General features: G+C 43.9%; 2 protein-coding genes across 2 annotated transcripts in view; one reads left to right on the top strand and one right to left on the bottom strand.

Moving 5' to 3' along the window:
• LOC311064133 (ephrin type-A receptor 6-like) overlaps window positions 1–14087 on the bottom strand; it is a gene marked incomplete at both ends in the record, with an annotated part of 409840 nt that overhangs the window by 18671 nt on the left and 377082 nt on the right. The window contains 2 exons of the mRNA XM_084083900.1: window positions 7545–7730; window positions 8598–8723. Coding sequence (XP_083940026.1) covers window positions 7545–7730; window positions 8598–8723 — 312 coding nt within the window. The remainder of the gene's footprint in view (window positions 1–7544; window positions 7731–8597; window positions 8724–14087) is intronic.
• Window positions 1259–4788, top strand: LOC311065129 (uncharacterized protein; the record flags this gene model as incomplete). Its single annotated transcript, XM_084085346.1, has 4 exons — window positions 1259–2531; window positions 3473–3616; window positions 3920–4047; window positions 4771–4788. Exons 1-4 carry the CDS (start codon window positions 1376–1378, stop codon window positions 4786–4788), a joined length of 1446 nt encoding a protein of 481 aa, XP_083941472.1. The 5' UTR covers window positions 1259–1375.

Raw genomic sequence — 14087 nt, 5'->3', positions numbered from 1 at the left:
CAACTGGGACGAGTATGTCTTTGCATGCCATGCCATGCTGCCATGGATGGTATAGCGTATGACAACAATAGGTATGGGAGGTGGCTGACTGACATAATGGGCGATGCCGACAGGTCTCCTCACTGATCAAGGCGGACTCTCAAACCACAGAAAGATATTCACATTTTAACTTGCAGTTTCATCATAGAAACAAGTGGGCTTACAACCAAAACGATCCATGTTCTCTGGGAGAAGTGGTGTTAGTGTTCCGTGTAGAAATATTGTTAGTGGGAATGAAAACATAGTCGCACCACCGGGGGGGCTAATGTACCGGTAGGAGACACAAAGTAGAATCTTTGTGTCTCCTACCCCGGGCATCAAATTATTGCGACAAAAAACAAAATATATCCATGTATTCAAGGCTTCATGGGGTGTGCAATTGATAACTTCTCAGATTTTTGGTGTTTGCAAAAAGACTGCTTTCCATAAGCTTGTAAAAGTTGACCCTCCTTCGGTCTGGGGTGGTCATAGCTGAATGGGTAGAGAGTCCCCCTGAAAAACTTAAAGGAGGAGTTCACCCAAAAAAATATTTATTTTCTATCAATTGCACACCCCATGAAGCCTTGAATACATGGATATATTTGTTTTTTGTCGCAATAATTTGATGCCCGGGGTAGGAGACACAAAGATTCTACTTTGTGTCTCCTACCGGATACATTAGCCGGTAGGTAGTGATAACTGCCATTAAGCTACAAGATTGGAAGGGTTATCCAGGGTCCCCACGGTCATGAAATTCCTGGAAATGTTTTGAAATTGAAAAAAAAAAAATCCAGTACTGGAAAAGTTTTGAAATGAATCAAAGGTCCTGGAATTTATCAAGGGTCCTGGAAAAATATTTGGCTATGCATTGTTTTTGGCTATTTTGTTAAAACATTACACAAAATATGTAACATAAGTAGTTTTTCGCCGAACGGGCTGTGTGATGGCAGCCTATGTACATGTCTCAATTGTTAGGTTGCACTGCATGGGTTGCCAGGTTGGTGTCACGTGATAAAAAGAACAGATCTACAAGCTCACAGCTTGCTGCAGCCTGATGAGTAGTTAGCTTGTAGAGCTGTTCGTTTTGTCACGTGACACGAACCTGGCAACTTGGTTGTGTGTATGCTGTCCCAACAAACAATTGCGAGCAACACGTGAATCGTCGGTGAAGCGTAATCGATTGAATGCAGTTAAAAATATATCGGTTGAACTAATAGTATGATCCACAATGCCAGGGAAATGTTCGTTTAATAATTTGTGGATTACAAATGAAAAGTTTAATGACTGGGTAAAGCGGGAAGAGGACCCGAATAGAGCTGGCTGCAAGTTATGCCACAAAAGTTTTGATGTTGGGAACATGGGGGAATCGGCGCTGGTCAGCCATGCGAAAAGCAAAAAACACCTCGACCTCCAAAAGGCTGCTGTACAGACCGCTGGTGTCGGCACCTATTTTACACCTGATGTAAGGCCAGGTCCAACTGGTGCTGCTTGCACGACCGCAAGACAACAACAAACCACGCTCAACCAGGCCGTCGCAGCTTCATTTGACCAGCTGTCGGCTGAAGTGTTGTGGGCACTTAAAACAGTGGACTCTCACTATTCATTTACCTCCAGCGCCAACACGAGTGAGCTTTTCAGAGCTATGTTTCCCGACAGTGCAATAGCGTCCAAATTTGCGTGTGGGGAAACAAAATGTGCGTACCTCAGTACATTTGGACTGGGACCCTACTTTAAGTCACTCATCGTAAGAGAAGTATCCAGGCAGGCTGCTTACACGTTGATGTTCGACGAAAGTCTCAACAAACCGCTCCAAATGAAGCAGATGGACCTGCATGTTCGGATTTGGGACGGGGGGGAGGTGAAAACCAGGTATGTTGGGTCTGAGTTCCTAGGCCACGCAGCTGCCCAGCACATAGTTGAACGGATGCAAAATATGCTATCCGAAACTGGAATGAAGAACCTTGTGCAGCTATCCATGGATGGGCCGAATGTGAATTGGAAAGCGTTTAATTTACTTCAATCTGAACTTGCCCAAGTTAACAAATCCCTACTGAACATCGGGTCGTGCGGTCTGCACACACTGCATAATGCATTCAAGGATGGATACCGGGCAACTGGATGGGAAGTGGACCATACCCTCTCCATGATGTATTGGATGTTTAAAGACAGCCCCGCGCGCAGAGAAGACTTCATAAAAGCCACAGGCTGTGACACGCCCATGCTTAAATTCTGCCAGCACCGATGGGTTGAAAATGTGACCGTTTGTGAGAGAGGACTGTTGTTGTGGCCTCACATTATTAAGTACATTGATGCAGTGGCAAAAAAGGAAGTACCAGAGCCAAAGATCAAGTCGTTCCAGGAGGTCAAGAAAGCCTCTGCAGATCCACTGTTTGTAGTGAAAGCCTCAATATTCCTGAGCATAGCCAAGCAAGTCACTCCCTTCCTGGTCCAATACCAAACGGATAAGCCAATGTTACCATTCATGAGTGAGGACATGTACAGGCTCTTAAAAGGTAATTATATACCCCTTCTATAGTAAAATATTATTTATAGTCTTACATTTATATAAAGAATAAAGCTTACAAGGATATAGCTTGAATGGCAGTGGTGTAAAGTAAGTACAATGTATTTATTTTAGATAATTTCACTTATATTTGTCAATTTTTCAATACTTCTACTCCACTACATGCATCTGTATTATTATTATTGTATTGTTAATTATTGGCAAATAATTAACTTTTTACTCCACTGCAGTTATTTGAAAACTTACAAGTTACTTTGTAGATTCAAGATTATTACAAACTGTGCATTAACCAATTAAGACATATTTTCTACCTTGTCTTTTCGAAAATAGCTGATCTACAAGCTCACATTGTGGTTTGTTGTGAGCTTGTAGATCAGCTATTTCCAAAAGATTTTGACACATTTTGAAAACATTTTGGAGAAAAATTACTTCTGAAATGGGACAATCTGCATACTGTACTTCTACTTTTGATAGTTTTTGTTTTGATGTCAATTTCTACATTGTGGTATTGCTACTTTTATTTAAGAAAAAAAAATCTGAAAAGTTTTTCCATTACTGCTGAGTGGCCAGATATAATAATACTGGCTTTGTTATTAATGAAATGCATGAGCCCTCTATTGACCTTAAGATGTAATACCACAAAGAGAGATATTTGACAGTAATATCCATTTTTGCAGTGTGATTAATCAATGCACATTGACATACAATTTTATGCTAAAACATAAATATGACAAATATTATTGTCAGTCCATCTATAAATACATTTGTTAAAACAAATATTTCTGATGAAGACAGTCAGTTACCAATGGAGCCAGTAAACTCATATTAGTGATTTGGCCTAAATTGCTTGTTAATGTAGTCATGAGAAAAAGTATTGACATAGATGGAGCAATAACATAAGAAATGTGTTCTGCTTTGTTCTGTCTGCAGGGCTTATGGACCGTTTCATCACAGAGAAGACCATGAAAGAGGCTACCTCTGCATACAAAGTTCTCCAGGTGCCCTTTGAGCAAGCAAGTGAACACAAGGATGCTTCAAAGGTGGACATTGGTTTTACAGCAGAAACAGCACTCAGTAAACTGAAAAACCAGAAAAAGATCTCAGAGAGGCAGGTGCTTGAGATAAAAACAGATTGTAAAAAATTCCTCATTTCACTCTTGCGCAAGTTTGTTAACAAGTCACCTGTGCAGTACCCACTTGTTAGAAACATGCAATGCCTAGATCCAAGACAAATGGTTGCAAACAAAGAGCAGTCTGGGAACAAAATGAAGAGAGTCCTGCAGACCCTTGTGGCTGCAAATCAAGTGCAGGAGTCAGTATGTGATGATGTCTTGAGAGAGTACAAAGAATTCTGTGATTTCTCTCTGATCACTCCAGGGTTCAGAGAATTTGACCCCTCCGCAGATAGAGTGGATACTTTGTTTCATGAGACCATGGGCTCTAGCAGTAAATTCAAACATCTGTGGGATGTGGTGACGGTGCTCCTTGTGATGTCCCATGGACAGGCAAGTGTGGAGAGGGGATTTTCTGTGAATAAAGAAGTTGTGGTGGAAAATCTGAAGCAAAACTCTTTAGTGGCACTGAGACTCATCATTGACCATATCAGGGCAGTCGGAGGGGTTTGTAAGGTTAAGCTCACAAAAGAACTGCTCGCATCAGCTGCAGGTGCAAGGCAGAAGTATGTTTCCCATCTTGATGAGCAAAAGAGAGAGAAAAGTAGACAGACTCTTGCTATGAAAAGAAAGACTCTCATGGATGAATTAGGTGAGCTGAAAAAAAAGAGGGCTAGAATTGATGCTGACTCCAAAGCCATGGAGAAAGCTGCAGATGAGTTTGCAGAAAAGGCAGAGACCACTAGCAAACTTACCTTCATTGCAAAGTCCAACAGCCTCCGCCGTTCAGCCAAAGAAAAAAAAACAAGCCTGCTAGACATTGAAAAGCAAATTGATGAGAAGCTAAGAGAAATGAAAGAATGAGAATCCCGAAGTGGTCACAGTTTAGCAGTTAAATTGCCATTGTTAATTGTAAAAAAAAAAAAAAGAGAAGGAAAAACAGACCATCTCAAGGCATTACATGCAGAAATTGTCCATGGGACACTGACTGCTGTTTATTGTTGTGTTGTTTACTTACATTTTGCACTGAGTTCCTCCCGTTCCTGTTGGAATGTGCTGTTTGACTGTAATTATTGTGTTTAGGATTATGTTGACTTATTTTATTGTGTTGTCCAGGGGAAGCCAACTATGTAAGCATTAACTTATGGCACTTTCTTTAACATTACCAGGAGTAAGCTGTTTTTTTTTAAATATTTTATTTGACTGACTTACTCTACCTGTTCAGTGTTTTTAGCTTTTTGAGCATTCATTGAAATATTGTAGCATCTACTGGTCTGGAGATACTGTACTGTTCCTAAAATAAATGGCACTTTAAGTTTACCACTCTTGATTTGTTTTGCATAATTATGTTCATCCCTCCTTGTGTCTGACAGTATCCTCTTGATATTGATGTTGATATTGGAAAAACATAGGAAAACCAACAACAAAAGTGTAATTTTAAAACGCCCTCGCATCCTTCATTACTTTTGAATTCATAAATGGGGCAAATGCAAGGCAATATTTAAATGAAATAAGTCATACGGATGCCATAATGAGTCTTCCAGTGAGCTATGCCCTAATTTTGCACGAAATGTTGAATGAAATTGTACTATTCTATATTCTATGCTTTATTTTTGCTACACTGCCTATCTTTGGGCATTCTACATAGGAGTAACGGTACGTTTTAACAGCGGGCGACTCTCGGGCGATGTCGGGCGACATCGTCCAAAAGATAAAGAAAATCTATCTTTCATCGCCCCCCCGCCCACTTCGCCCGATCGCCGGCTCTCATAGACTTTCTTTATCTTTTGGGCGATGTCGCCCGGCATCGCCCGAGAGTCGCCCGCTGTTAAAACGTACCGTGAGAGACACATTATTGCGCTGAATCATTGTTATATAGGCCTGGAAATTGGGCTAAATATTCTGGAAAAGTTTTGGAAAAGTTTTGGAAATTCATTGCTAAAAATGTGTGGGGACCCTGGTTATCATACCAAAATATAAACTAGAGACATGTAGGAAGACAAAAATACAAAAACTTTACGGTCACCTTAGGTGGTACCAATTTGTATTGAATATCAGTGTTGGCCCCTGGACTACAAGGCCAATGAGCTGGCTGTGAAGCATGTGTAGACCTGCTATTTTCGGCTAATGTTCCCCACAGAATATGGATGCAGAAGTGGTGACCAAAAGTGCCATTTTAAGAGTTTTAAGCATTTTCGGATTACCGCGAAAATACCGTTAATCGCAATTATTTTGGCCCGCAATAAACGTGACATGAATTTTTTATGTTGTCCCTTCCGTAGTTATATCATGCCCAGAACAGGGATGCTAGTACTGTATGCTAGGGTTCATGTGGTTAAATCATACTCCACTGTTGCTTAATGTGTCACATGACATTGTGTGTGTGTGTGTGTGTGTGTGTGTGTGTGTGTGTGTGTGTGTGTGTGTGTGTGTGTGTGTGTGTGTGTGTGTGTGTGTGTGTGTGCGTGCGTGCGTGCGTGCGTGCGTGCGTGCGTGCGTGCGTGCGTGTGCATGTGTGTGTTTGAGCAGTCGGATATGGGAGTGGGGGGGGCAGTCTTCAGGGAACACATTTATCTTCACAGCTCCGTGTCTCTTTATACTGCGTCTGTAAAACCAACCATATGTTGTGCTGTGCTACCCATAAAATACTGCTGCTTAACAACCACTCACGAGCGGACGTACGCACACACACACACACACACACACACACACACACACACACACACACACACACACACACACACACACACACACACACACACACACACACACACACACACACACACACACACACACGCACTCTCTGGATTACTTTTCCTGTGGATTTACCTTATGTGGATGTTACCTTATGGGGACTGTGTGGATTTATGTGGATTTACCTTTCCTTGTGGACTATGTGGATGATACTAGAGGTGTGCATCTTCGTTGGCCTCACAATTCCATTACGACTCGTCTGTTAACGACTCAATTCGATTTGATTCTGAACCACTGTATCTAGTAGGTCCTACAGAGAAGCCTTCTGTAAAACGTGGTGCTTTCATCCACTTGGTGTGGAACATGGTGTGTTCATATGTTTACAGATCATGCACCAAAACCATTGTTTCCCTACCCGATACCGATAACCCATAACTTGCGCATCGGTCGATACCGAGTACCGATCCGATACCAGTGCGTAATCTGAAAAGATTGCGGTCACAGTGGTTCTCAAAGTGGGGTCCAGGGACTCTCAGGGTTCCTTGAGGGGGTTCCCAAATGGACCCTTAGAGGTCTGTAACTCTGAGAGTGTACAAATGGAACCAAATGAACACTACGGGTCCCTACGGATCTACAGGCTTTTCTCCCCGGAGATGAAGCTGGGAAGCTGACCATACATGGGCAACTGGTGGCCCGGGGGCCACATGCGGGCCCCCACCTTCACTTAATGTGGCCCGCAGGTTAATATGGGAATACTGATATATTATTGATTTCAGCTGTTACAGTTCCAAACATGACCCGCTTTAATTACTTCAATCTATATAAGTAGCTTAATGACTAGTATTACAATTCTATTGTCTTTTTTATGTCCAATGTATTTGTATTCAAGTTCATAAAGTTAACATCAGTATAACTAAATGCATTTGAAATGAAATACAAATGTTACTTTTAGGATTCCAATTCAAAAATTGCAAAAAGAAAATCTGGATTTCAAATCAAAGATAGCAAAAATAGCAGATCTACAAGCACAAGTTTTGAGCTTATGGATCGGCAATTTTTGCTACTTTTGTGTGACATAGAATGGCGAAAAACGTATATGTAATGTGGCCCTCTGGAGTGAGTGTGGAAATATAGTGGCCCTCTCCATCATCAAAGTTGCATCACCCCTGACGTAGACAGTCAGGATGTCCTCTTACTTTTGGTGACCACGCCCTCCAGCCTGATGATGTTCGGGTGGTCAAACTGGCCCATGATGGACGCCTCGCGCAGGAAGTCCCGCCTCTGGCGCTCCACGTACCCGCCCTTCAGCGTCTTGATCGCCACGGCGATCTCCTTCTTCCCCGGCGACCGCAGGCGCCCGCTGCACACCTCGCCGAATTCGCCTGCGTGGAAGACGCACACACGCACGCACACGCACACACACACACACACACACGTGCACAAGCACACAATGTGAAACTTACAAATCGTCGCTGTCAGGCAGAAACCTTGTATCTCCATCTCTTTCTGTAAGCTCACAATGCGTTGCATCGCGACATGCTTGTCGCTTGAGTAGATCTGCCTTTTTTGCTATTTTGTAAAAATTGTGAAAGTGAATGAAGGCAGTGGATCTGATCAATATTGAACCAATGAAAAGTATTAACAAGAGCTTTGTGACTAAATAATAACTACACTGGATCCATTGGAACTCTTTTTTTTTAATAAAAAAAAAAGTAACAGTTTAGGTTTATAGTTTCCATCCGTTGGCAAGCGACGAAATACCAAAATGAACCACCGGGGGGCACTGTTGCAGTTCCCAGCTTTTTTGTCTTTTGGGTTTTCTATAAGGAGCCACCTGGTTCCCCCCCTCTGAATAATTCAGCCGTGTAAAGAGTCTCGCTGCAACCTTCCACCAAAAAAAAAAAGAAGCCACGGAATCTATTCTTAGCCCGTCTTTTGTTCTGTAAAGCCGTTAAAGCTTTAATATTCCCCCGCTGCGCGAGGCTACGCGCGGTGGAAGTGACAGCTAGATGCCGCGCGGGGAGGAAATAAGCACTCTTTGCTCAGCGCGGGGACAAGAGCGGGATCAGAGCAATTACAAGCAGGAACTAGATATATAGGCTGGAATTCTATGTCACATTAAACACAGCTGTTATCAGCGCTAATATGCCAGATCCCCTGTCCCCCACACAGGATCTGTGTGTGCGTGTGTGTGTGTGTGTGTGCGTGTGCGTGTGCGTGTGCGTGTGCGTGTGTGTGTGTGTGTGTACCTGCTCCTATGACTCTCTCGATGCGGATGCGCGTGGGGTCTATCTCCTTGGTGAACTCGTGCACGGCCTGGCTGGGGTCCTCATAGGTGTCCGGATCCACGTAGGTCTTTATACCTGGGAATGGTACTGAGAGAGAGAGAGAGAGAGACAGAGAGAGAGAGAGAGAGACCTGGTTAATTCCATTTTCAGCTTCATCCAGCTGATGGCTGTCACATGGTTCTGCTGAGCGCTCGGGGTGGAAGAAGTCATAGGGGTTAAGTGCCATGCTGCTCATGGACACCTCGTCGACACATATCCGGGGGGCGGGATTCTAACCCGGGACCTTCGGTTTCCCAGGCTGCCATTCAGCTGTGGCTGCCCCCCCGTGTGTGTGTGTGTGTGTGCGTGTGCGTGCGTGTGTGTGTGTGTGTCAGAGCGAGAGACAAAGAGAGAGAGACAGAGATGGATAATATGAATTTCGAGGTTACTGTTAAACCCTACATGCTTTGCGTCCCGCTATACTGTATCTACATTTGGTCCCCTCCATCCCCCCCCCCCCCCCCCCACAAGAAATCTCTTCGCCTAAAGCAGACGACCTACAAGCACATGCAACAAGAGCTTGTAGATCTGGTGATGGTGTGTGAAAGCACGCTCAAGGAGCTAAACAAACAGCTGTTAATCTACATGAAAACACAAAATCTATACAAGGTTAAGAACAAAACAGAGAGTAGCAGAAACATAATAATAAACTAAACATTAAACACTCTAGACTTAGTAAACTGAATGCGAGTTCACTCTATACTTATTTTTTTTTTAAAGATTTCTTTCCGTCTAAAGCAAATCTCTATACCAAGAACAGTCGATCTACAAGCTCGCAATTGCAACGCGTTGAGAGCTTGTAGATCTGCTATTTTTGGCCAATGTCCCCCCCCCCGAATATGAACGCTGCGGTTCAGGTGGTTAAATGTACTGTAAGTGAATGGTTTTTGGAGGGACACCCACACATCCCTGATACCCCAGGTGAGGAGGAAAAGCTTTTCAGGTCACTTTGTCAAATTCAAACTCAGCGAACAGCAGCTGCTCCTTGACCTCAGAGCAGGAATGTGATGTCTTCCACTCCTCCATATGGCCAGCTTACTCACCCTGACACCACATTAACAGTAGCAGCACATACCTCTATCTGACTGTGTACTTTACACTAGAAACGACAGACAGACAGACAGACGGACAGATGACCGTCTGAGACAATCAAGGAGAGAGATGGTGTTTACTTTTGTTATGAATGCAGCATTCACTGTTTTTTTATATTGAACATTTTAGTGTTCAAGAGTGAATGTTTTCTCTCTCTCTCTCTCTCTCTCTCTCTCTCTAGTGTCTGAAAGCACAACAATTCTGGGCTGAGTCAAAGTAATTTGGGGTTGACTATAAATAATTTGGGGCTGAGTCAATAGGCCCTATGCACAGCAGCCATATTGTAAGACATTCACAGGTGTTATCAATGATACTAATGAAGGCTCTGTTCCATTCTGGTCAGACGGAGTCAGGGTGCTGATATTGTGCATGTTGGCTCACTGGAAACACTCCCAAATGGCTCTTTACGGGTGTGTAACTCTGAGAGTGTACAAATGGAACCAAATGGACCCTTACAATTTGGTTCCATTTGTACACCCTCAGAGTTATGGGGGTCGTGGAAATCTGAAATTCAAAAATCTGAGAACCACTGTGCTACACTAAATGGAACAGAGCCTTCATTAGTATCATTGGTAACACCTGTGAAGGAAGTGATAATAATGGCTGCTGTGCATAGAGCCCATAGGTAATTGGGGCTGAGCCTATAAGTAATTTGGGGTGAGAGTAATTTGGGACTGAGCTTATTCAGGTCAGGGGACGACATGGGAAGCAAGACATAGACATGAACTATATTCTTAAATATAAAGCAGTAAAAACGTTACAATCATGAATGTACTTTTCCAGATTGACCTTAAAACCCCTAATAGAGTGCACAAAAGTATCGAACCATACTTGAATCACAGAATAGGCTTGAAATCTAACTCCATATTGAGATGATCGTAAGAGAGAAATCAAGGAGAAAAAGAAGGTAAAATAGTGTCTTAACCCATTAAGACCGGGAACGCATCTGTGTCATTTTTAGATTTGAGCTAAAAAGCATTATTTTACACATTGGCTATTACTATTCTACAAGCTCATAGCGTGGCACCGAGTGCCGCGATATGAGCTTGTAGATCTGCTATTTCTTTGAGAAATATTGGAAAAAAGCGAACATTTGTAACTCAAATCTTGCTTGCTTGCATGCTTCTGGGGGTCCCTGGAACAAAATATTTTGATATGGGGGTCCGCGGCCAATACTGTACATATACATTTTGGGGTCCTTAACACGAATAGCCTAAAGAAATCTAAAAATGACAGAGAAGCGTTCCCAGATGGAACAGGTTAAATATCGAACCACATCTAGGATAGGAAACTCTATCTATTCTCACGTATAACTGAGGGGAAAGGCGTAGAGCGGCTCAGCTCGGCCAAATTGAAATGTGGAGTGGTGCACTCCATAGGAAATGAAAGGTTTGAGGCCTGATCAAACAGACTGCACTAGAGCCACACACACCACACTGTCAGCACAGCGGCAGCGGGCCACGTCACGACGGCCCCAGAATGGATTTCATGATTATAGATTTTTTTATCCCCCAGCTCCGTCAAAATGATTTGAGGCCAGTCACAAAAAAACAGGGGAAGGATGATGTAAATGAGCCCTCCCCTCCCCTCTCGCCCCCTCTCCTCTCCTCTCGCCCCCTCTCGCCCCCTCTCCTCTCCTCTCCTCTCCTCCAGGCCATCTTAATTCCTCACTCCATCTCCTGTGTCTTTCCGCTCACTCTCCTCCCCCCTCCCCCTCTCCCCCCTCTCCTGTTCCCGACGGCTCGTTCGTGTTTTTTTCTCCCGACAGATGATTTAAAAACAAACTGTTACGTATTATATATGAGAGAGAGAGAGAGAGAGAGAGAGAGAGAGAGAGAGAGAGAGAGAGATAGAGAGAGAGAGAGAGAGAGAGAGAGAGAGAGTACAGTAAGTGGGGAAAAAAGGTAGGCCAGGGGAGGTGAAGAATGGAGGGCTGCAACTAGATTAGCCTAAAAAGGTCCACAGAGGACATCACACAAACGTGTGTGTGTGTGCGCGTGTGTGTGTGTGTGTGTGTGTGTGTGTGTGTGTGTGTGTGTGTGTGTGTGTGTGTGTGTGTGTGTGTGTGTGTGTGTGTGTGTGTGTGTGTGTGTGTGTGTGTGTGTGTGCGCGTGTGCGTGTGCGCGTGCGTGTTTGTGTGGAGGGTGAGGGAGAGGGAGGAGGAGGAGAGATGAGGAGGCGGGGAGATGGAAGGAAAGAGAGGTGGGAGGAGGAGGAAGGGGGTGGTGGGTTCGAAGGAGCTTTTTCTTCTGTTGGTTTGTTTAAAGGCAGCAATCGATCACTTCTCCTGACATCTCAGTTTCCCTGCTAACCCTCTGAGAGAGAGAGAGTGATGGAGAGGGGGAGAGAGAGAGAGAGAGAGAGAGAGAGAGAGAGAGAGAGGGCGAACACACAAGAGACTGAGCGAGAAAGAAAAATAGCAAAGGGGAAAAAAAGTGAAAGGTAGAGGCGTTGCCAATCCCTCAAATGCCGCTACGGAGAGAGGTGAGGGACACACTTCATTCCCCTTCACTTCAAAACAAATTGAGGTGTCTGTGTGTGTCTCAATAGCAGCTTTTTCCGGCGAGAAAGTGATTGCGACGCACATTGGCCACCCGGCTCTCCTCTCAAAGGTGGATTTCTGCGACCGTACAAACGGATAAAACACGGCCAATAAAGGCAGAGTTTGCGTGCGGGGGAAAAAAAGGTGCCTTTTGAACCGAGTTCTCTTTCCCCAGGCGTTGCCCCCCCCCCCCCCCCCTTAGAACTCTACAAAACAAACAGGATGGAGGAAGTGTAGGGGAGAAAAAGCGTCCGTTAAGGGAGACACAGACACAGTGGTGGAGGAAAGTACGTCGATTTTTTGGGACTTAAGTAACAGCAGCAATACTGCAGTGTGAAAATAATGTGTTGAAAGTTCAAGTCCTGCATTCAAAATCTTAAACCTTACTTGGGCAGCTGGCGGCCCTCACCTTCACTTCATGCGGCCCTCATGTTAATATTGGAATAGCTGTTACAATTCCAAACATGCAAACATGACCCGCTTCAATTACTTCAGTCTATATTAGTAGCTTAATGACTAGTAAAACAATTCTATTATGTCCAATGTATTTGTATTTGTATTTAAATGAATAAAGTTAATATAAGTATAACTAAATGTATTTGAAATTAAATAAAAATGTTGCTTTTCAGGATTCCAATTAAAAAATAGCGCAACAAAAATCTGAATTGCAATTCAAAAATAGCAAAAATAGCCAATCTACCAGCTCAAAACGCCTCGCAGCGCGGCGCGTTTTGAACTTGTAGATCGGCTATTTTTGCTACTTTTGTGTGACATAGAATGGCGAAGTACGGCATTACTTTACAAAAAATGTTAAAATACCCGACAGTACTGTATATGCAATGTGGCCCTCTGGAGTGAGTGTGGAAATATAGTGGCCCTCTCCTTCATCAAAGTTGCCCCCCCCCCCCCCCCCCGTTCTACACCAAATCTACAAGCTCACAACGTGTCGACCAACAACGCGACACCTCAGCGCGTGCACGTGAAGTGTTCGCTTAGGCGAGCTTTTACAGAAGTGTTGGCTGACTATCTGTTTTGTTATTGGATACGTGCAGCGGACCCTCTCCTCGGGCTATGGGTTGGAAACTACGCCGTCTGGGAGATGGGGTCCAAAAGCCCTGCATTGTGGCGGACTTCAAAAGAGCCGACGAAACGCTTGATCTTTTCACATCGTAATAATGTAAACATAACGCTGCGTGTGTGTTTGTGTGTGTGTGTGTGTGTGTGTGTGTGTGTGTGTGTGTGTGTGTGTGTGTGTGTGTGTGTCAACGGTCTGAGAGTGACAGTGTCCCACTCGATTCAACTGGAAGAGATACTGAAGTGCATTCATATATATATCTGAATAACAGTGATCAAAGCTACTGAAGCATCAAATTAAATTATGGTTTGATCTTTATTTACACAATCACGCTGTTTGTTGTGCCTGGTACATGTGGGAGAATGCATGCATGTCAAACAGCTCAATTCATGAGCATTTTAGAGAGAAATGCAGCGTCCATACAACATGTGTAGGACGGAGAAGCGAGTGAGCGCGAGGCAGAACATTTTAATAATGGAATGGGGCTGTCAGTCCAACCTGCTCCATTCCTCTGGACTCAAACTAATCTGATCCTCGCCTCGGCAGCATCAATGATGCAAATGTGGAAGTTAGAGTGTTGGAATTTAGAGAGAGAGAGAGAGAGAGAGACACAGACAGACACAGACACACACACACACACACACACACACACACACACACACACACACACACACACACACACACACACACACACACACACACA

This window comes from Gymnoscopelus microlampas, assembly GCF_963454915.1.
Source record: "Gymnoscopelus microlampas genome assembly, chromosome: 17".
Taxonomy (NCBI): domain Eukaryota; kingdom Metazoa; phylum Chordata; class Actinopteri; order Myctophiformes; family Myctophidae; genus Gymnoscopelus; species Gymnoscopelus microlampas.
This window is presented reverse-complemented; position numbering and strand designations above follow the sequence as displayed.